Source organism: Callorhinchus milii, unplaced genomic scaffold, assembly GCF_018977255.1.
Source record: "Callorhinchus milii isolate IMCB2004 unplaced genomic scaffold, IMCB_Cmil_1.0 Scaffold7, whole genome shotgun sequence".
Classification (NCBI taxonomy): domain Eukaryota; kingdom Metazoa; phylum Chordata; class Chondrichthyes; order Chimaeriformes; family Callorhinchidae; genus Callorhinchus; species Callorhinchus milii.
The window spans coordinates 19768095-19789232 of record NW_024704748.1 but is presented as its reverse complement, the minus strand read 5'-3'; the positions used below and the strand labels follow the sequence as shown (position 1 = coordinate 19789232).

At 37.3% G+C, this 21138-nt stretch overlaps 2 protein-coding genes across 2 annotated transcripts in view; both read right to left on the bottom strand.

Annotated features, from left to right (window-relative positions):
• Positions 1 to 697: 697 nt before the first annotated feature.
• noc3l (NOC3-like DNA replication regulator) lies at positions 698 to 14832 on the bottom strand. The gene is made up of 21 exons (XM_042336978.1): positions 14687 to 14832; positions 13192 to 13399; positions 12151 to 12268; positions 10886 to 11043; positions 10034 to 10093; positions 9222 to 9346; positions 8655 to 8816; positions 8111 to 8204; positions 6497 to 6672; positions 5384 to 5512; positions 4983 to 5114; positions 4785 to 4865; positions 4270 to 4370; positions 3656 to 3728; positions 3456 to 3519; positions 3211 to 3282; positions 2754 to 2935; positions 2261 to 2389; positions 1703 to 1800; positions 1158 to 1245; positions 698 to 1070 (listed from the first exon to the last, which is right to left on the bottom strand). The coding sequence occupies exons 1-21, from the start codon at positions 14693 to 14695 to the stop codon at positions 939 to 941; spliced, it is 2391 nt and encodes a 796-aa protein (XP_042192912.1). The 5' UTR covers positions 14696 to 14832; the 3' UTR covers positions 698 to 938.
• Positions 14833 to 16361: 1529 nt separating this feature from the next.
• The window catches only part of tbc1d12b (TBC1 domain family, member 12b), a 35767-nt gene continuing 30990 nt past the window's right edge, over positions 16362 to 21138 (bottom strand). The window contains exons 11-14 of the mRNA XM_042336847.1: positions 20532 to 20660; positions 19736 to 19845; positions 19188 to 19446; positions 16362 to 18273 (exon numbers count right to left, since the gene is read on the bottom strand). Of these exons, the coding sequence (XP_042192781.1) occupies positions 18205 to 18273; positions 19188 to 19446; positions 19736 to 19845; positions 20532 to 20660 (567 nt within the window). The 3' untranslated portion in view covers positions 16362 to 18204. The remainder of the gene's footprint in view (positions 18274 to 19187; positions 19447 to 19735; positions 19846 to 20531; positions 20661 to 21138) is intronic.

The window sequence follows — 21138 nt, the reverse complement described above, 5'->3', positions numbered from 1 at the left end:
ATCTTTGTAGACCAGTGCCTGACCCAGGCAGATCTGCAGCAGTCCAAGGTATTGTTGATGATGGTTTGCTGGCTGGAACCAGTCAATAATGGCAGAGATTCTTCTGACTTGACTCATGTTAACCCGACATGTGTAGGATGTTCCTAGCTGGACAAGCTTGTTAAGAGTTTATTGCTATGCTGTTTTAGCTGGTTAAACCTCTGCACACTTTAGTGTCCAAACTTTCCAACCTGCACCTTACTTTCTGAAATTAGGTAAGTAGGATGTGTTGTGAAAGGCGCTATACAACTGTAATATTGTTGTTCGTGTCCCTGGTGTGGTTGTTTTCTAGAGGGGGATACTGAGCAGGGATGTTGTGCTGCTCACACACCACCTCGTGGTTGCCTCAAGCAGCAGCAGTCATAAAGTACGCTGAGACATATGTCTCTGCTGAAATAAATGAAGTAGTGTGTTTACTTGTTGGACATCAAAACGGGAAATATTAATAGTACAGATGAGTTTGTTGCTGTAGTAAAAGGCCAATCAATATTTTGTTTCCTTTTCAGATTCTTGTTGCTTTGCCTTTACAGTATTTTGTGAAGTTCAGGTGAGTAAGGCATTTTGGAAGAGATTTGCCAAATGGAGATATGGATTAATTGCTGAATTTTAAGTTTTTTATTTCTCTAAATTAACTCCATAAAAGTTTGATGGACCAAAATCAAGGTGAATGCTTTATCCTTTAATACATTTTAAAGGTGCAGTTGAGTAAGATGTTTCATACAAATAAGTTTACATATATACAGACATTGAGCATGGATACCATGATTAGCCTTAAAGTTGCAACTGAAACATTCCACCTTCCCTTTCAGATCTGTATCAACATATGCAATGTTTTAAAGTTATAAAATGTATTTATTGAGTGTTCCATTTGGAGTTAACATCTAAATGCTTCCAGCTAATCAGCTGCAGGTGGATTCTGTGTGGAAAATTTCAGCAAAGTTGAAGTCATCAGTAATGCAGGGGCTTTCAAGGAGCTGGTTGATCTGTTGTTGCAGAGCTGAGTCGTGGAACATATGCTGCATTGCAGATGTCTGAAATTACATGACAATGAAAAAAGGTAAGCAGAGTACAGGTATAACTAAAATAGGGATAGAATGAAACAACAGTTAAAGACTTACCTTTCTGCTTGTTGTTACAGAGGATGTAATTGGAGGATTGAATGTCATCTCGTTCATACTGTACTCCTCGAATAGTTCTGTAGCGTGCCTGGCACAAACATACAAATCTCTTCAGTTTCCAGAACAATCTTGTGGCAGCTTAATTTTATTATTTAATTTTTATCCAATAATCTAAATAAATTGACTTATTACACTTCAAACAATGGCCTAGCATCTTCATGAAGCTACTTAACTGGAAGCAACAGTTTAAATTGAAGGCTAATTTGGAATTAACTAATTTGAACCACAAAAACATTCGTTTCCAAAGCCAAAAGCTGAGGCAAATCCTGCTCCACTATTCCCACCATCTTTAAAACCCCGTCTTAACATTTTACTTTGTAAATGAGATGACCTCAACAAAACAAGTATGTATCTATGTAGATTCAGCTCTGTGAATGGACAATAAATTAGAACTTGTCAACAAACCAGACTGGTCTAACAAAGACCTGAATGACTTTAACATGGAGTGACTCTTGGGTTTATATAAAGCGGTTAAAATCTCTTACTTTCTGCAGAGTTCAGGTCTCAGAGCTCCTGAACCCTCTGATGGAGCACCAACACTAAGATGCGTTGCAAAGCGTTGCACCACAGGGTGATAATGCCTCTACAACCAAACAAGGAAGTGGAAAAAAACACAACTGAGTTGAGGTAATTTAGTTGAAATAGACAATCTCTACTTATCAGCAGGTCTGGCCAGAACAATTCAGTTGGTCAATTACTATGGCTGCAACATAACTGAACCTGCAGAGATCTGTTTCCAACAGGAATTTCCAATGCAATTATAATCATTTTACTCATGCAACTTTAAAACATTAATAACTAAGCGAGATTTAAATAATCCTGTAGTTTTATTCAAGTAAAAGCCTCAACTATACTGCTAAATGATTGTATTTTTATAATTAATACTCAAAACACTTATTAAATTATTGCAAAAAGCTTTCAGGTGCTCCAATACACGATTCTTAATGATTAACTTGAATTCAAACATTTTCACATACAGCTCCCTAACTAATTTGTGTGGTGCTAGATATTCAATAAGAGACCAAAGTACAAAAGGAATTTACCTTGAGATAATGCAACTCCCACAAAGCAGTGTTCTGTGCATTGCAATATTCAGGCTCATCCAGTTCTGGAAGATAAAGTCCACTTCCCTGAGACTCATTGTCTAGTAAAATATCCATTTTAGGAAATGTCTAGAGGGGAAAAAAGCTTGATCAAACATTTAGATTTCAGATCAACATTGTAATGACCATCACTTTACAGGTTTTTTGCCAGTGAAAATAATTGGATTTCACGTCAGGACAACCACCCAAGGCGTTGGACAGTCGAGGGTTTACATCTGAGCTACCTACGTGTCGGAATTGGGAGGAGTGGGGGGCAATATTGTTGAACCGACTAACAACTCGCGCTTATTTAGTGCTTTTCACACAGAATGTCTTAAAGTACTTAAGTATCCACAATCCTATAAATTTACTTGATAGTCACTCTTCAATAAGCATTGCTGGGCATTCTTCTAAAAACATGATAATGTGAACTAATTATTCTAATAGCACTTACGCTCATTAATATTCTGTTGGAAGCCAGTATACCAATAGATGAATCAGGCAGAACATGAAGTGCAAGTGTACTCAGGCGCTTAAAAAAAGCAAGGACACGTTGTAAAGAAACTTGCTTTCTGCGTTTTGTTAGCATCGCATCCAAACACTGTAGCACAATCAAAACATCTTTGTTTGTGTGACCTGTAAAATAAAATCATGATCCTCTGTCAAATGGGTTTCTAGGATGCATCTATTCAAAATTTTTACACTGGTGTTTTACATATCTTGTTTCTTCAGTGCTTGATATAGTGACCAAATGTAAAGGGAGTAAATGTAAATCAATGGGTCAATAATATAAGTTGCAACTCTCAATGGCTCTGGATGCAGAGCAAAATCCATAAAATAACCCAGTCCCCTTAAATATTTGACTGAACATTTATTATTAAGAAAAATCATAAAAATCACATCCAACTCACCAGCATGTAACTTGAACAACATTTTGTAAAGGTGATTGTAAAATTTCATAGGGTCAATGTTCAGCACATCACCTGAAGCAAATTGAAATGTATAATTAAGCATAATCAGAAAGTACCTCAAAAAATGTTCATTTGAATATAATTTTACAGGAAAATCATCAATAACAGTGTGCAAAAATAGCACACATCTTATACATCTATAAGAACATATTTGAAAACCTAGTTTGTTTGACAAAAGGACCTACCTTGACCAGAAAGCACACAAAAGGCAGTTTGAACACAGTGAAGGCACTCTCTGTAGCTAAGATCCTGCAACGATAAAGAACAAGTTCACCTAATGTATCGAGCAACAGATTCTGAAGAACAAAATGCTTACCTGGCAAATACCCAATGTACACAAAATAAACGGTTTCTAATTTTTTAAAAAAAAGACACTTTTACTCACCCCAGAGTCAATGAGAGAATGCAGCACTTCCAAGAGATCATCAAAGAACTCGATGTTTATGACGTGAGCGAACCTGTGACAATATTTACATGGGCAGTTTGCAGTTAAGAGGCTACTACAGTTGATAAAGGTATACAGATCAACCCCTTTATAACAAGAGCGCCCGGGTACAAAATCTCAGCTCTGTGTTAAAAAGAGGCATGATACAATGGGCAACTTCCAAGGTCAGTTGCCACTTCATGTGGGCTATGCCAGAAGTGTTCCTGATTTCACATCATTTGCAATCAGCAGCACTTCCTGTGTACAGTGACACACACACACAAAGTGAAATTATTAGCATTCCTGTGCATAGCATGCATGCACAGCACACACAAAGTGACTTTAGTGCATCTTCTCAGTGCCTAGTCCGTATGGGTGCCACACAAGAAGTGAATTTAGCAGCCAACTGGTGGCCATTTTTCTGCAATGACAGGTTTTAGATTTTCAGTATAAGAAAACGTCAGGGCTCACAACCCAATTGTGTTGGAGCGAGGTGCATGTTGATGAGGTTTTCTACTTCTAAATGAGCACGAGTAATGTTTTTCCATGTATAAAAATTCAAGAAGCTTCCTTACTTGGCAAGGCCCTCTAGGACAGCAGGAAGAAGAACTGATTTCTGGGCTTTCTTTAAGATTCTAAAGTATGTCAGAAACACAATGTTTAGGACTTCAGTGTGCTGTTGGTAAAACAAAAGAGAAACTCTGTTAATAAAATGCTTCATTCTACTATAGAATGATTATAAAAAAGTATTACTGGGACAGAATGGAGGACATAGAAGCTTGTATTAGAACATTTCATGAACTCAGCTCTCCCCTTTTAGAAATAACTTGGCACCCTCACACCACTGTTATCAGCAATCTGGCTGGTTCATTCTGAATTGCAGTAAGTTTTACATGCATTGTAAATCTTGAGCTCCTGAGATAAAGACACGATGACACCAGTACTCAAGGAATTTTGAAGGGAATCTTTTCCAAGTTCACAAAACAGTGGTATAAGTTACAGCCACAATTTCAAGCCAAAGTAGATTGGTCCACCAGCCCCTCCTATCAAATTAGCCAAGAGTAAGGAGTGAAACACAGAAACCACATACCAGTTTTAGTTTTTTTTCTTTACTTTCTGAAGCTTCTGTTTCTAGAAGTTCTTTCTCTAGTTTCTCCTCTGCTTTTTTCCACTAAAAAATGAGAAATTATTTAAAACAAAATGATTGAAGAAATTTGCTCCAAACGAATATATGTCCATATCCAGCATTTATCTGGAGCTGTGACAAGAACTGGACAACGCTTATTACCTTTCTCTGCTTCCTGGAGAGACTTTGGCGTTTTTCCTTGAATGTCATGAATTTCTTTTTAGGGGCAATGTCTTCCGAATCCTTCTTAACCTCCACTTCTTTAATTCGCAAGGAAAGAAAGGTGTTCAGCACCTGCAACGTTTAAATAAAGAAATAAATTAATATAACTATTTTTTAAACTACTCACAGCGCTCTCTAGTGGTGAATAGGGGGGTTGGGAGGGGAGAGAAAAATACAAATGGTTATTTGGTGCTGGGAGTCATACATGAGCCAGCATGAGGAAGTGACTTCAGCAGAGGGGAGAAAGTAAACTATGGCAAATATTTGCAGGGTAAACTTTCAATTTGGTTTCAAAATTAGTTTGTAGTTATGAGATAGCAATCCGGAAGAACAGAACATACCTCAGATTTGATTTCGTAATTTCTGCTTTTAACAAGGCCAGAAATGACTTTGACCATTGTAAGTGAAGACTCGCCAACTTTGTCCTGCTTAAAGAGCTTTTTAACTGCCTCGCAACACATTTCTGAAATCTGAAAACAAACTGTTAAATATCACAGGAAAAAAAATAACAGGCATACAAAATCCAAACAACCTACTCATTCAACATACATCCTGTCTCAATGTATAATGATAGAGGTTGCCTTTCTGTAGCAGAAAGTTATCCTGGCTGCTTACATGGATGTTCAGGTATGCTAAATGGACTGTGGTTTATATTGCCTCTGCATTATCAATGATGGAAATTAGCAGATGGCAGGATAGTCAGCTCTTTTCCAATCAGAATGACAATAAGGAGGCAGGATACATTTTGTAAACAGACAATAAATGCATTGGATATTGTTCAAACACAACCTGCATGAAGAAAAATTGCTTTCAGAATCTGTGCATTCACTGTCACCGACGAACCAACTGTACTTTACTAGATATTTGGGGCCTGGTGTTTCTACTAGATGTGGTGCACTACCACCCCAATACTACACGGAAGAAGGATTTCAGATTGGTTAAAAGGGGCACAGAGTATTGTATCCAGCAAAAGAAAAACAGGTTTCAAATGGAAAAACAGAAAAGAACAAAATAAGCAAACATGCACTCAGAATTCTCAAATGGATTAACATGATCCCTTCCAAATAAAAAATTCTCTCTAGATACACTGTACTTTAATTTGGGGTTTCTGTACCAAGTTACTAATTAATGAGCTCTCAATTAAACAGTAATTCAATTGAACAGCTCTGATGCCTAATCAAGAGTAAACCCATGAACAGTTTGTGAATTGGCAGAATACCAAAATTGAATTATCTTAAACTCGCTTCCAGATTCTTGCTCATAATATATAGTATGAACTAGCTTTTTAAAAAGTTTTAACTTTTTACACAGCAACTTTGCAGAAGACTTATATTATCATACAATTAGTACAATCAGTCTACATTTTTTATATTTAAAGGTCTATTTTCATATAATGACTACTCTAAAATATGGATTAAAATCCCACAGGAGTCATCTAAAGTAAAGAAATGTACCTGTTTTGATGCATCATTCATGAGCGGAACAATCATCACAGTAATGTTGTTATGGAAATTAAAATGTGGTAAAGCCACCAGCAATTCACACAAGCATTTTATTGCCACCTCTGCCAGTCCTTTGTAGGCTTTTAAAGAAACAACATCACTCTTCTTTAGCTTCATTTGTTTCCAGTCTGGATAAAAATAATGTATGTTTAAAGTAGATCAGACAGTAAATAACAAAAATGTAATTATGCTTCCTCCATCAGACTAGGCTCATTATTCAACTGTTCTAAGTTCCACGGCAACAGCCTTCTCCTCATATACTGTTCTATGAAGTGTTGCTAGATAATTTAAAACAGCATCTTTAACAGCAGCAACTGACCATTTAATTCATCCATCTTTGGTGATGCAGAAGTCTTTTCTTACTGAATTAATACAACAACAACTTCGATTTATATAGCGCCCTCCACGTTGCACGGCGTCTCAGAGAGCTTCAAAGTAACGGATCCCAGGGCCGAGCCAGGGGGAGGGGGAGGAAGGTGACCAAAGGCGCGGACGAAAAGAAAGGTCTTCAGCCGAGACCTGAAAGTGGGAAGAGAGGGGGTGAGGCAAAGGGAGTGAGGAAGGGAGTTCCAGAGCCTCGGGGCATAGTGGCTGAAGGCATGGTGGCTGATGGTGGAGCAGAGGACTCGGGGGACGCCAGAGATCAAAGAGGTCCGGGGCGCAGAGGAATGGAGGGATTTGAAGACAAGAGTCTTCAGTCGATCCTCTCTGGGACAGGCAGCCAGTGCAGTCTGGCAAAGATTGGGGTAATCGGGGAGCAGTTTGGCGCGGGTAAGAATGCGGGTGGCAGAGTTTTGTATGACCTGGATTTTATGAATGGTAGTCGAGAGGAGACCGGCGAGGAGGGCAATTAAATAGTCCAGCCGAGAGGTGACAAAGGAGAGAGATAATGTCAATTAAAAGGAATTCAATATTGATAAACACAACCAATTCATTTGCGTGCAACTCATTCACACTATAGAACGGAATGTTGAAACAAAGACTAAATGGCAATTAACAGGTTTTTTATTTATTTACGTTGAAATACACATTTGTGTATTAAAAAAATCCCAATGTCAATTATAAAATCCTACTATACCAGTTTGACTTTTTTCATTTCCTAAACAATATACTGTATTGGACTCTCTCTGTGACAGTTTTTGATTTGTGCACAGTTGCGGGCAGTGGTCCTGTAACCTAAGACTAAGATTGATCTTTCATGTTGACCACCTCAAGTCTACAAGAAGACCTTTACTTTTAATCCACTTTCTGTACTAGATTCAAAGATAAACTGGAAAGGGTGCAAATCACTATGCTAACTAATCCCCAATCATCAGGCTTCATTGACATTGCTAATTTTCCTTCTAAAGAGTTAAAAACAAATCACCTTTGAAAATGGATCAATACTAACGTATCCCAGAATCATTTCTAAATCATTGACCATTTGTAGGCTGCAATATCATTCAATTTGAAATGCCTCCTTTATTTTTTGTAAAAGTAGGAAGTAGGAAATTCTGCATAATTATTACAATGTTCACCAGAACTTCAATAATGAAATCTGAAATGATTTAGAAAGTTTTCAAGTACCTTTGATAGTCTGTTCAAGATTTTCCAAATAATACTTGTACTGACTCACTAATCCTTCTTCAAATTCTCGCAAGTGTCGTGTTTCTTTCTTCACCTGAAATTAAAAACATTTGTTAAAATGTTTTGATTAAAACTATATACAAGATCACTTTTTTTAGTCACAATCAGTTTGTCTGGGCTGCAGGCAATTGTATTAATTGCTTGCAACATAAATAACTAATCTTAATTGATATCATTTTCTCTCAATTATTTTTGGTCTCAAACTAAAATAACATCCTATATATACAAATGAATATAGAAATATTAGCAATTCTTACAACTGTAAAATCAGTACAGAGTTCTGAACCGGATACACCACTAGATGGCAACAAAAGCAAATTATTCTAATCTAAATTCCACATGGTTTTTCTGTACATTCATACTAAGAATCCATAAATATAGATAGAACAAGATATTTTTACAACTAGCAAAAAAAACATACTTACACAAATTTAAGAACAGTCCCCAGTACCATTGTCACAGCATTTGCTAATTTATTCTGTACCTTTGCAGTTTCCTCAGATTCAGTGAGAGGCCGTATCCTGTAGGAAGGTGTGATGTCCTTGAAAAGTTCCATCAAAGATATCATCACTAATTTCCGCACAGTTACTGCAACATTTGGATCCGTTTCCATTAACATAGCACGTAGTTCTTTTAACCTTTTGATCTGTTGACATAACATAACCAAATGGCAATAAAACTTTATTTGCCTATAATAGCACTGCTACAGTATATATAGTTATTCCAAAAATTATTTATTTTACTATTCATATTCAGTAACTTTATTCTATGTAATTATCAGTCTTGCAATCACCCCTTATTTGTACCAAGTACCTTAAGCATTAAAATATCATTTCAAAACACTTAAATGCTCTAAGTTGAAAATGAACGTCTTCGAGACATCTCAAAATGCTTCACAGAATGTACCGTAAAGTGAATTGACAATATTTTATGGGTGAAACGCAGCAGCCAATTGCACACTATGCAGTCTCTTGGAATCATTTCTCTCCTTTCCCTTACATCCTTTATGAATGTAACCATTTGAAATTATCTTTAGATTGCCTATACATACATTTTTATCTGGCTCAGATAAGATGGACGATGCTAACATGGCAATGTGAGTTTTTCTTTCATGTAATGTCTTTCTTCGCTGTAACTGTAGTTCCTCTGTGGTCAATACTGGAAGACTTGGAGCAACTAAATTAAGAGGAAAAATTAGATGGAGAGAAAAATAAGTCACATGGCCAAGCATTTCCCTTTATAGCATATTAGAAAGCAGAAATACAAGAACATAACTTGTTGCTCATCACAATGCTTATTTAGCACAATTCAGTAGTACACACTTCATTCCCTATTTTGGCAACTAGCCATAGATGGTTTGGCTTCTTGAGGGGAAAAACAATCTGAGCTCAATGAGACTTTGGGGATTGTCACATGTCAGGAGGTAATATTTTGACAAAACACCTTTCATTTTGTCTTCGTATATGTTTTTTTTAAAACCATTCTCCATCTCAGCTTCTTATTCTGTATACATTTTTTCATAAAATTATTGTTAAAACTGTTTTCAGTTGGATTGTTCATTATTTACTTTATTCTTTACTACCCACTTTTCACCTTTACTTTTGTAGCAAAGGGAGACTTCAGCCCCACTTTCAAGGTGGTCACAAAACACAGATTTGCTTAAGCTACACAAAGGATACCTCGCTGCAGCACTGGTTTTCCAACTTTAGGATAACTTCCAACTGCAACTTGCATTTATATAGTGCCTTTCACGTGGGATAATGTCTCGGACTGCTGAAAGCAGCTGTCAGGCAGCACTGTCCTTATAATGGTTATTGGTAGTTAAAACATTTCTTGCCTCCACTTCCAGAATCATTACCATACCTTCCCCATGTTGTTCATCTTCCTCTGACATTTCTTCTTCTTCAGACTCCTCTTTTATAACTAGAATAAACATGCTACTGTTAAAAACAAACTTAAAACTATGTGCACATTTAATTACACAAAGAATATTGAATCAAATTGTTTCCAAAGAAATATATGATCATATGACGCAAGTTCACAAGGGAGGAAGACTTCAAATGTCCTAATTTACACACAGGAATGATAATATTAATAATAACAATAATCCTTGTATTTGATATAGTGCCTTATCACACTACTAATATAGTATCCCATTATAATGACCTTTATTATAACAAGAGTTCACTTAAGAGTTGGGGTATGGACCACAACATTTATTTACCCCAAAATTTCAAAACATGTAGGCCCACTATTCCATTGGCAGTCCATAACAACAGTTAGTGCAGGGAAAGCCAAAGTGACTAACTTCCAGGTCATCAGGTCTCCACTAATGTCATTTACTATACATGTACAGCTGGCAATAAGTGACATCAGCAGCAACCCAATGACCCAGAAATTGGCAATTTTGGCTTACCATACATTGTGTTATTTTTTCTGTCTACAAGCAAGGTATATGTGGAAGCAATGAATGTACCGTTACAGCACTGGTTGAGATCTTTATGGATCTCAATTACCACATGATAACGAGGCTCCACTGTATTATCTATTCCAGTAACATACAAAATATGAAGAAATGGTCTCAGTTTTAAGATTGGACACTTCTGAACAGAAGTTTAAACCGGTTATACCCAATGCAAAAATCTAAATATTTATCACCACCTAGTGAGCAAATAACATTAAGTTTGCGCAAGAAATAAGTATTTTTTTTCTTACTTGACTTCTCTATAGACTGTGGAATGAGACCACGCTTGTCTTTGATAGGCAGCAAATGAATGAGCTCTTTCTCAGGTTCAGCTTGTAATTTCCTGGGCACCTTTTCATATGATGCCACTAAATTTTTCTTCTTTTGTTTTTTAGCATGGATTGGTTCACTGTAGATCAACAAAGCAATTCATCAGATTAAGCATATATCAACATTTAGGATAAGAAAACAAATCAGCATTTGATGTTGGTTAATAATGATAAAGGGACAATACAATTGCACAGTATATTCAAACTGATTATATATTGAACGTAAGTAAATATACAGACATGCTAAGCATGATAAAGAGAACAAAACAATGTTTTTGATTTACAAATAATTAAGGCTAATGTATTGCAATTATCCTTTAACCAACTGTAGCAGCAATAAAGGAATTAAAATCTTTCAAACATATAAGAAATGCAGCCAAGTACAAATATTTACCTAACAAACATTTAATAATAATCCTTTCATTATGATATAGCGCCTTATCACATCTTCGAGACATCTCAAAGCGCTTCACAGAATATACTGTAAAGTAAATTGAATGTATGTTTTGTGGCTGAAATGTGGCAGCCAATTGTGTATAGCAATGTCCCACAAAAAGTCGTGAATTGAAGTGACCAATTAATATTTTTTTTAAGAAGGAATTATTACCTCCGGAAAAGCGATCCGCCAGTCAACTAACAACTGCGTTCCTATTTTTGTATATTTGATTCAGTATAGAAATATAAACCCTATGTACTGCAGGAGCTTTGCTACGAAAACAAAACAGAATGTGCTGTGAACTCTCAAGTTAAACAACAAGATTACATTTGTATAGCGCCTTTCATGTCGGGAGGACATCCTGAGGCGCTGGACAGTGTACGGAATTTCAGACCTGATCTGGGGTCGGGGGGAAGGGAGGGGAAAGGAAGGGAGGTGGCCAATGGCATGGTCGAAGAGGAGGGTCTTGAGGCAGGATTTATACATTATAAATAAACTGACCAGAACAGATGCTGTACAAGTCTTAATCAATCCCTACATACTGGGAAGAGAAATAGTTAGGAACAACAAATTACACATTTTGTAAAAACTAAAGTAAAACTAATAGTCTGCTTGTACTGAAATCTGAAAAAGTTCATTACACTTCAACTACAGCATTAGTGACATTATTATAGTTTTAATTTGTATTCTGCAATATAAAAGCAAAGCTGTTGGTGAAAAAATTACACTAAAGATCAAAACTGTGCAATACCTGGAAGATAGATCCCTGGTAAGAAAATATGCTTTTTGACCAATGCTTTGCATATAGTCTAAATCATCTTCCTCTAGCATATCTAATGGAAGAGCGTCATCTTCAATTTCTTCTTCTTCTATTAAGAATTTGGGGAAAAACACTTGGTTAATACTTTGTAGAAATTGTAAGGAGCAATCTGTCATTCTTTTAAATGAATCAGCAACATCATTCTTCATTGCATCTCAGTTCCATCTATATTCTCATCTAATTCCAAATTTTTTAAATTTAAAGTTATTTAGCAAAGATGACAATTTACTTCTCAGTTTCAGAGTTTATGCCCATTACATAGATAATGGTTTCGTTATGAAGACCTGTGAAATATGTCAGGTACATCATGAATGGATTGATGAGCAGCAAAAGTTTTGACAAAAATATCTCATCAAAGTCACCTCTCATCGCAAACAATGTCATTTTGGGGTTTCAAGAGTGTTAAAATGCTGCTGATGTTTGAACTATACTTAAATCTGAAATAATCCTCCAATTTAATTTATATTTAGATATAGTTCTCAAATAAAGATCATAAAGTAATGTTGGTAGGAATCTCTTACACAAGAACATTTTTAGTTTCCAAATATAAAGGCCAACAGTTAGATTGGCTTCTTTTCATGGTTTGAGAAATTCTGCTTTAAGTAATGTGATTGAGGACTACGTTGGAAAAGTCAGCAAGCCAGGAGTCACAAACACAGGCCATGCAATTTTCCCACAACTATATCTCAATATGCTCTTCTGTCAGAAGAGATCCTTAGTTTGGAAAAGAATGATTTACAATTTTCACGTCTCGCTCAGATCTCTGGCTAAGACAAGTTGGAATAGTTGATTTCTACACTATGGTTAGAAGTATACACTTTGAAACACCTTCTGCAAAGAAATATACAAAGTCCTAGAACTACAAAACAGTTTAATCCACAATATAGGCTTTATAACTGACCAATTGTAAAATGACCTACTATATATTGCCTTAAGGCAACACGCCACACAGAACTACAGCACTTTACTTGCCTGGCCTTTTCCTTTTGGGTTGATCCATTGGAGTCGGTACTTTAGCTGAAACATCTCGGACTGCTTGTCGAAGTTGTTTCTGTTCTTTCTTGAACTTCCTGGCAACACTTTGCTGCTTATACTGTCTATTCTTTAATTTATTTGCAAGCTTTATATTGCTGGTTTTCAACAGTTTGTGAAAACTTGGAACACGTTTTGTATTTTTTCTCTGAAATAGAGGACATGAAATTGTTGGGCTAAAAAACTGAATGCGATTAATATGAAATTCAAAATCAGATGATGAAGGCCCATCTAATCTTCTCCGTTCACATTATAATAAACCTTGCATTTGATATAGCGCTTTTCACGTCTTCTAGACGTCCCAAAGCGCTTCACAGAATATACTGTAAAGTGAATTGACTGTATATTTGTGGGCGAACGCGGCAGCCAATTGCGCAATGTCCCACAAACAGTCGTGGATTGAAAATGACCAATTTATTATTGTTTTGTTTTTTGGAGGGTTTATTATTAGGCTCTGTGTGGAGTACGGAAACTTGCCCAAGGTTTCGCCCTGACCTGCCGGGAATTACCCAATCTACAGTCTTCCCACTGCAGTATCAAGCTTTGTTTTTTAAAAAAACATGAGGAGTCCATTGGGTTGGCCTAAACCACCTTTCTTATCCAAAAAGGAACAAACTGCACGCTCACGGCGCGTTCCATTAAACAATATATTAAATCAACTGGATTATTACCACAGCAGGTGCCTGCATTGTATTACATTGTCAGAGATGCTGCCCTGAGGGTGACATGAGATCTTTAATGTCCACCTGAACAGACCCACAGAACTTCAGCTTAACGTCTCATTCTCATTCCCCCGAGGACAGCATTGGAGAGTAGGCCCAGAAATCTGACTTCCAAAAGCCCACAACCTCCGATTCAAAGGTGATATTTCTACCAACTGAGCTGAGCTGAGACCTAATCAACAGCAAGAACTGGAGCACTGCTAATAACAATCACAACAACAACAACAATAATAATAATGTTAGCAATGTGTGTTATAGCCCCTTTCACGTCAGAAAAGTTGTCCCAAAGCGCCTCACAGAATACAGCGTGAGGTCCAGCGACTGTGTAACGTTGTGGCTGAATATCCCACAAACAGCCAAACAAGTGAATCTGCATCACCCGCCGTCACATCGTGAAATGCTACAGCGCGGACTCCCCCCATTGCAAAGGCTGATAAGCGTATAAAATTATACTGTAACTGGTGCAACACACGGTGTCCATATGGGGGGGGGGGCGGGGGGGACTGTGATTGACCCCCCGCCCCGCCCCCGCCCGGGGTCTCAGCCCCTGCAAACCCCCGGAGCCCCGCTGCCCCGCCCAGGCTCCAGAACCACTGTAGGCCTCGGAGCCCCCGTCGATGCCTCCGCCGCTCAGAGCACCTCCGCCGCTCAGAGCAGCTCGAAGCTGGGAGTGAAGTGTCCCGACCCCGACCCTCCCTCACTCCCTCACTCACCGGCCCCATACTGTCCTCGCTCTCCCGGCGCTCGGGCCCGGGGTTGGTTCGTTTGCGAGCAAATGTAGGGGCGGTTGGTCCAGGTTCGGGTCCCCCTCTCCTCCTCCTCGCGCTGCCGGTAACGCGGCTTTCAAACTGAGACTCGCTGCACGTGTTACCGGGTCCGTGGAGATGCGCCCTGTCTGCGGCCGCCAATCCCCTGCAGCGCCCCCCGCCGGCTGGAGGACCACAGCTACTGGAGGCTCTTCGCCAGAGGACAGCAACTCCCCACGTCGGGGATACGGTCACGTGGAGGTGTCTGGTTTGGTTACTGTTAAAAGAGTAATGCGTTTCTGCATGTGTCAGACACGGGGCTGTGCCCTCCCCCACCCCCCAAAAAAAAAATATCTATGGGGTTGTAAATTTAAATGCTTTCCCTGCCCCCCACCCCCTGTAAGGAAACTTGCCCAACATTTCGCCCTGCCGGGACTTGAACCTAGATCTCTCGCTTGCAAGACGAGTGCTCTAACCACTGAGCTGCAGGACTCCACATTTGGATGCTTTAGTCGAAGCTACAGTCCCGCCACAGTTCCCATGTGGTACCAAGTCAAAAATATTGAATAACTAACATCAGTCAGTCTGCCATCAATTCTATCTGGAATTGAAACCCTACGAGGAAATAGTTAAATAGTTCCAGAATCAAATTGGCAGCAATAGGGTAACCCAAGATGGGAGCTGACAAACAAGGCCCCTTGAACCATTTGATCTCATCCTTCCAGAATACAGAATTACTGGATCAAGTGGTTTCTTAAATGAGTTCAACAACATGGTCTCGATCATTCTGCCTGCTAGCTCAGTCAGCTGTTTAGTTCCATCAGTCTAAAAACTTCAATTTGACTTCAACCAAGGTAAAGCCAACTTTTACAAACAACCTTATATTTAATCTTTCATGTTGCGAGGACATTCCTAGATGCTGGACAGAACATTTAAACATTACACTTAAAATTTACTGGGTAGTCTAATGGGCTATTTATTTGTGTTCTTGGTTAGGCGATTGGGCAGGGCACAATTTTAGTACATCTCATACCACCCATCTACTTAGTTTTATTGCCTTGTGTGCATCTGCTGGTTGCCAGCTTAAGAGCATCATTACCATGAACTTAGGTCATTTACCTCCCTCTTTATCGAAAAGTGTTTCAAAACCCAAGGAGACCTAGTTTATGGTAAAAGCAGATTCAATAGATATCAAGAATTTCTGATAATAATAATAATAATAATCCTTGCATTTGATATAGCGCTTTTCACGTCGGGAGGACGTCCCAAAGCGCTTCACAGAATATACTGTAAAGTGAATTGACTGTATATTTGTGGGCGAACGCGGCAGCCAATTGCACACAGCAATGTCCCACAAACAGTCGTAGATTGAAAATGACCAATTTATTATTGTTTTGGGTTTTTGGAGGGATTATTATTAGGCGTTAATAATTAGTTAGTTGATGAGATGGTTCATCTCAGCAACTAATATTCAATTTAGACTTTACTGTAAATTATAACACAAAACCAAAGAAAAGTTTTAAACACCCAACAATGTGATGCCCTCTCAAGACAAGCCCCACTTCTAGGGCAATACCAAAGACTTGCATCTTTCAACGTCTATTGAGTCGTGCAATACAAAAAAGCACACATTTGAAGGCACTCAGCTTCATTCTTTATTTACAAATGAAAGTGGTATGTAGTGGTATTAGATGTGGGCAATTTCCCTTCTATTTACAATCATTTTTTATGTACATCTGCAGTGAGTAAGAAATCTGTACAATAGAAAGCAAGAACATAGATGAATTTCATTTTAACTAAATTAAGAAATACATAAATAAACATTTCAATTCAAACAAGTATTTTGCACTCAAATTGTAGTACACTACTGTTTATGTAACATGAAAATTCCTTTAATACAGATGTACTGAAATTCAGAACATTCTACAAAATAATTCCTATATAATTCATATTTTTATATTCCAATAAAATAATTTGCAATACAAGAAATACAGAAATTGTTTTGCTATCTAATACACAAAAATATACAAGAAAATAAAGTACAAATCTTTTCAAATAAAAAAGAAACCAAAGGAAAATTAATAGTATACCTTGCAATTTGCACACAAGACAAATTTCAAATTTGCACAAATCTGTCAAACTCACTGTAGAAATTACAACTCAATTTATGAAAAAGCCTGATAATTACCTCTCTGCCCTTTTGTGATTACCAATGACCCTATTTTACCTTTCTAATGTAAGCAGGCAATGTATTCTTAGCAATATATTACTTTAATACATCACTATAGCTTGTCGCTCTCATCAATCTTCATCACCTGATTTTAAATAAAAGGTTACTGAATGTTGCCATGGTTACATTCCAAGACTTGTGCAAAGCACTGTGCCATTTTGGAGTTTCCGTATTGCACATCATAAAACATACTAAATACAGTTACTAAAGTAATGTCCACAGCACCAGTCTGAGGACAATCACGGCAAAGGCTTCATCAGCTGAGAGGCATTGCCTTTTACCTGGAGTAGAAAAAACATTTGGAAGTTTCTATTTCATAGTTCTGCCATTTCACTTGCAGTTCATCCCTGGCCTGTAAATGGTAGAACACCGTATTCCTTCTAGAAAGCACCGGAAAAGCAGCTAATTATTGAAACCCCCAAAAGAACTCATTAAAAATACTAGTAGTAAAAATACCACAGTTCAGTAATAAAAAAAGTCATTCTCAGGTTTGCAAGCCACAGACCCAAGGATTGGAAATGCTTATAGTATTAAGAGGATGTTGTGGAATATTTTAGAACCCAACATATATAGATTGTTAAAAAAAAGAACTCTAGTTGCGTATAGCAGTAAAGTTTGGGTTTTGAAAATAGAAACTCTCTCAGCCTTGGCCTTTTAATTTCAGAATTTTAAATGGTTTCAGTTTACTTGTAGAAATCAAAATGACCTCATCAAAAAGTGAAAAACAGACATTTCCTCAAACAGAATAAACACGTCACTAAAAAGCTACATGTATTATTGGAGGAAAGTAACTCAAGATCCATTTGGTCCACGTTAGGTAGTTTCTGAGAGTTAACTGGCTTTGGAGGTATTCTGCGCACCAGAAATATGGTACAGAATGGTAGTTGGTCTGTTCAAGTGCTTAACATTTTACATCTCAGGTTTCAATCAGTTAATAAATGCAGAAGAAGCTACTGTATGCTACTGTACTTTGTACAGGACTCATCTTTTCCTTTAATACTGACACTAGTGTAAACATTTCTTCATTCTATTGGACTCATGCCATAAAGGACCAGCTATACCTCAAATCTTTTCCCATTCAATTGGGATAACAAGCACAGGTCTTTTGCTCACTCGCAGTCCAACAGTTCATTTACTCTGACAGACATCAATTTCATATAGATGATCTACAGAAATCTCCATACTGTATTGCTCCACCATTAGTCATAATAAACTCCATCTTTCAGACCATTATGAACGCATCTTTTAAAGTTTATTAACTTTTCAGTGCTGGGCTGTGATTTTTCTCAACTTCTTTGCCATCCTTCATCAGTGAAGCAAATACCTGTTAATTATGAAAGGAAAGAATAAGGTTTGTACAACTGACCTAATATACATATTGAATCTTAAACAATAGAATACTAAGCCAGTCATTAAACACATTTTTACTTGTATGAATTATTTGTTCCACTAGAAATTGTAATTCTTCTCTGGAATTCAGTTGGGTAACCAGTTGGGCTTTCAAGAAAATATTTCTACCAGGACTCAACATCTGAATTGCAACAGTTTGAAAGCTTTCATACATGTGAACAGTTTTGTTCACAAGTGGTAGAGAGTTGTTTGTCTTACAGAAAAAAATTGACTTTATATATAATGCACTTAGGATCTCTAATCAAGAATACATTTATTGGATTCTATCAAATACTCATTCAAATTGTAGGTTGTATTAATATTTAAAAAATTTTAAACACAAGATTATCACGCCACTGTATACATTCAAGCAAGCATACGAGGCTGACAACACTGATTTGATGAAAGATATGATTCAATAGAGCACAGAAACATTTTGAACTACCATTATTCAAGGTTAGCAATAATCCCACCATAATAAGCTCAACATTAGTAAAAGATTAAAGGTCAGTTTCAAACTACAGAATTCTCAGACATGTTTGCTGAGAAGCTATTGGCCCCAACCCTTTACCTAGTGAAGAAGAAATTGTATACTAAATCTCTGTGGTTAACACAACACTGCTGAAAAGTAATTCAATATCTAAGGTCAGGTACCAAATGTTAGTTGGTTAGATTAGGATCAAACAAAAGAATAAACACCCACTTCAGAGGATCCAGAAAACTATAGGTGTTGATAGCAAAGGCATTTCAGAACAGACTTTATCTGAGGAACTAGCTACCCTCCTGGATTTTATAAGTAACGAGAAGGACCAACCACAATGAGATCTCCAAATTTGGTTAATAACTAACCTGTGTCCACCGTTTGTTACTACTCTGCATCTGAACAGTAGTGATGCAAGCAAAAAGTTTCTCTGACGTGATGTCTTCAGGTAGTTTGGTAAGAAACTGAGCTATATGAATAAAGTCCATTTGAACTAAAATGCCCTCATACAACTTGAGGATTCCCAATGCTGTCCGAAAAAGAAACTCCTCTCCATCACGGCAGAAAACATCCCAGACTCTGCAAGCCAGATCCAGAGGCAATGACTTACTGTAAAGTGTAAATATCCTGTAATTCAAGAAGAACACATTAAAAGTACAGAAACAAGTAAATCACAAGTTGGGTTACTCTACTGTAAATTGTATCCATGTGAAAATTTAAAGATGCAAGAAACAGTCTCTTTTATATTACCAACGTACTATTGTGTAAGAAATGGGACACAAACCAGCAGTAGTAAGCTTCAGTAAAGTTTCTGAAAACATAACATTAATTTGATATGAAAGGAAAATTATATATTGATCCTAGCCTCACATTCTTAATAAAAATTCAACAAGTCCAAACTCATAACTGCGCTTACCAGTCTATAAGATAAATGTCTGGAGTCAAGTTATTTGTCTTTAAGTGTGCAAAAAGGTTTGGAAGATTTTCTTCAAAGAACACTTCAAATGATGCAAAGTATTTCAGCATCTGAAAAAACAGATATTTATTCAATACTTCTTAATATTTCAATTATTAAACAAATCAATTTAAAATCCTGAACTATATTGGATATTTAAATCAATTTATTTTCAAAAAAGTTACAGAATTAACTAGGTCAATCCCAGCAATATAATTATTTACATAACACTGTAACATCTAGACTAGACCATGCCAGGGTGGGGGGAAGGGAGCGAGAAGGGAGCATTGGTTATTGTTAGTTGGAAGGATGACCAACCAAAGGAAGCACAGCCTGGCTCCCACTCCCCATCACCATGAGTCAGCCCACTTCCCTACTTGAAAACCCATGATGTTGAATGAGGACAAAATGGAGAAGTTTCGATCCCCTCCCACCACCAACAAATAGTCCAATGATGCCTTTCCCCATTAAAGCTCACCTACAAGATAACCCCACTCGAGGTACTGGAGGGACTGTGATATTGTATCCCAACATAATTCACTGCCTTCAGAAGAGTGGAATGCTACAAGTTTAAAAAGGGATGAACACAGAGAGAGGGCAGAGTGGGAAAGAGAAAGAAAACCATAGTTCAGATTTTAATTGTTCCATTTATGTTTAATAATGATCTATAATGAAGGTCAAATCCAGAACCAATATAGATGTAGACTATTTGGCTGTGCAATTCTTTCGGAGATATCACTGCCTTGCAGTATCTTACCATGCTGTGATCTACACGAAAAAAAGCCAACTGACAGGATTTGTTCAACAGGTTGGCAAATGCTATGAAAGCATCTGCTTCCTCCAAGTTAAGAATCAGCACAGCAGCAACAAAAGACATTCCTTGAACCTATAGCAAATAATGGAATTAATTGGCATTTTAAAACTCAATGAACTAGTCAATTTAAGTGTTTACAAATGAAATTTTTCACAATAGATTTATGGTAAAAATATAATTCTGCCTCTTCCAATACAGTTCTAAAATATTACTATTTCATAAAAAGATGACCAGCCATCCCACGGCATATTGCATAACACCATGCGGTTGGCCTAACAAGAGGATCAATATGCTAAGAAGCAGCTGCCTGAATTGTGCATCACCCAGAAAGAAAGAGAAAAAGGGACAGTCCACACTCAATTTTGAAGGGCAATCCATCTTATCTTGTTCAGACAGCAAAAAATATTTGCTGATTCGTATTGGTGCTCTCAATTTCTGTTATGTACCTGATATAAAAAAAACTTTGCAATAGATGCAAGCTGATACCAAATGTAGAGGACTTTATTTGTTAACTACAGATATTAAAAAACTTGAAGATACTAAAATATTC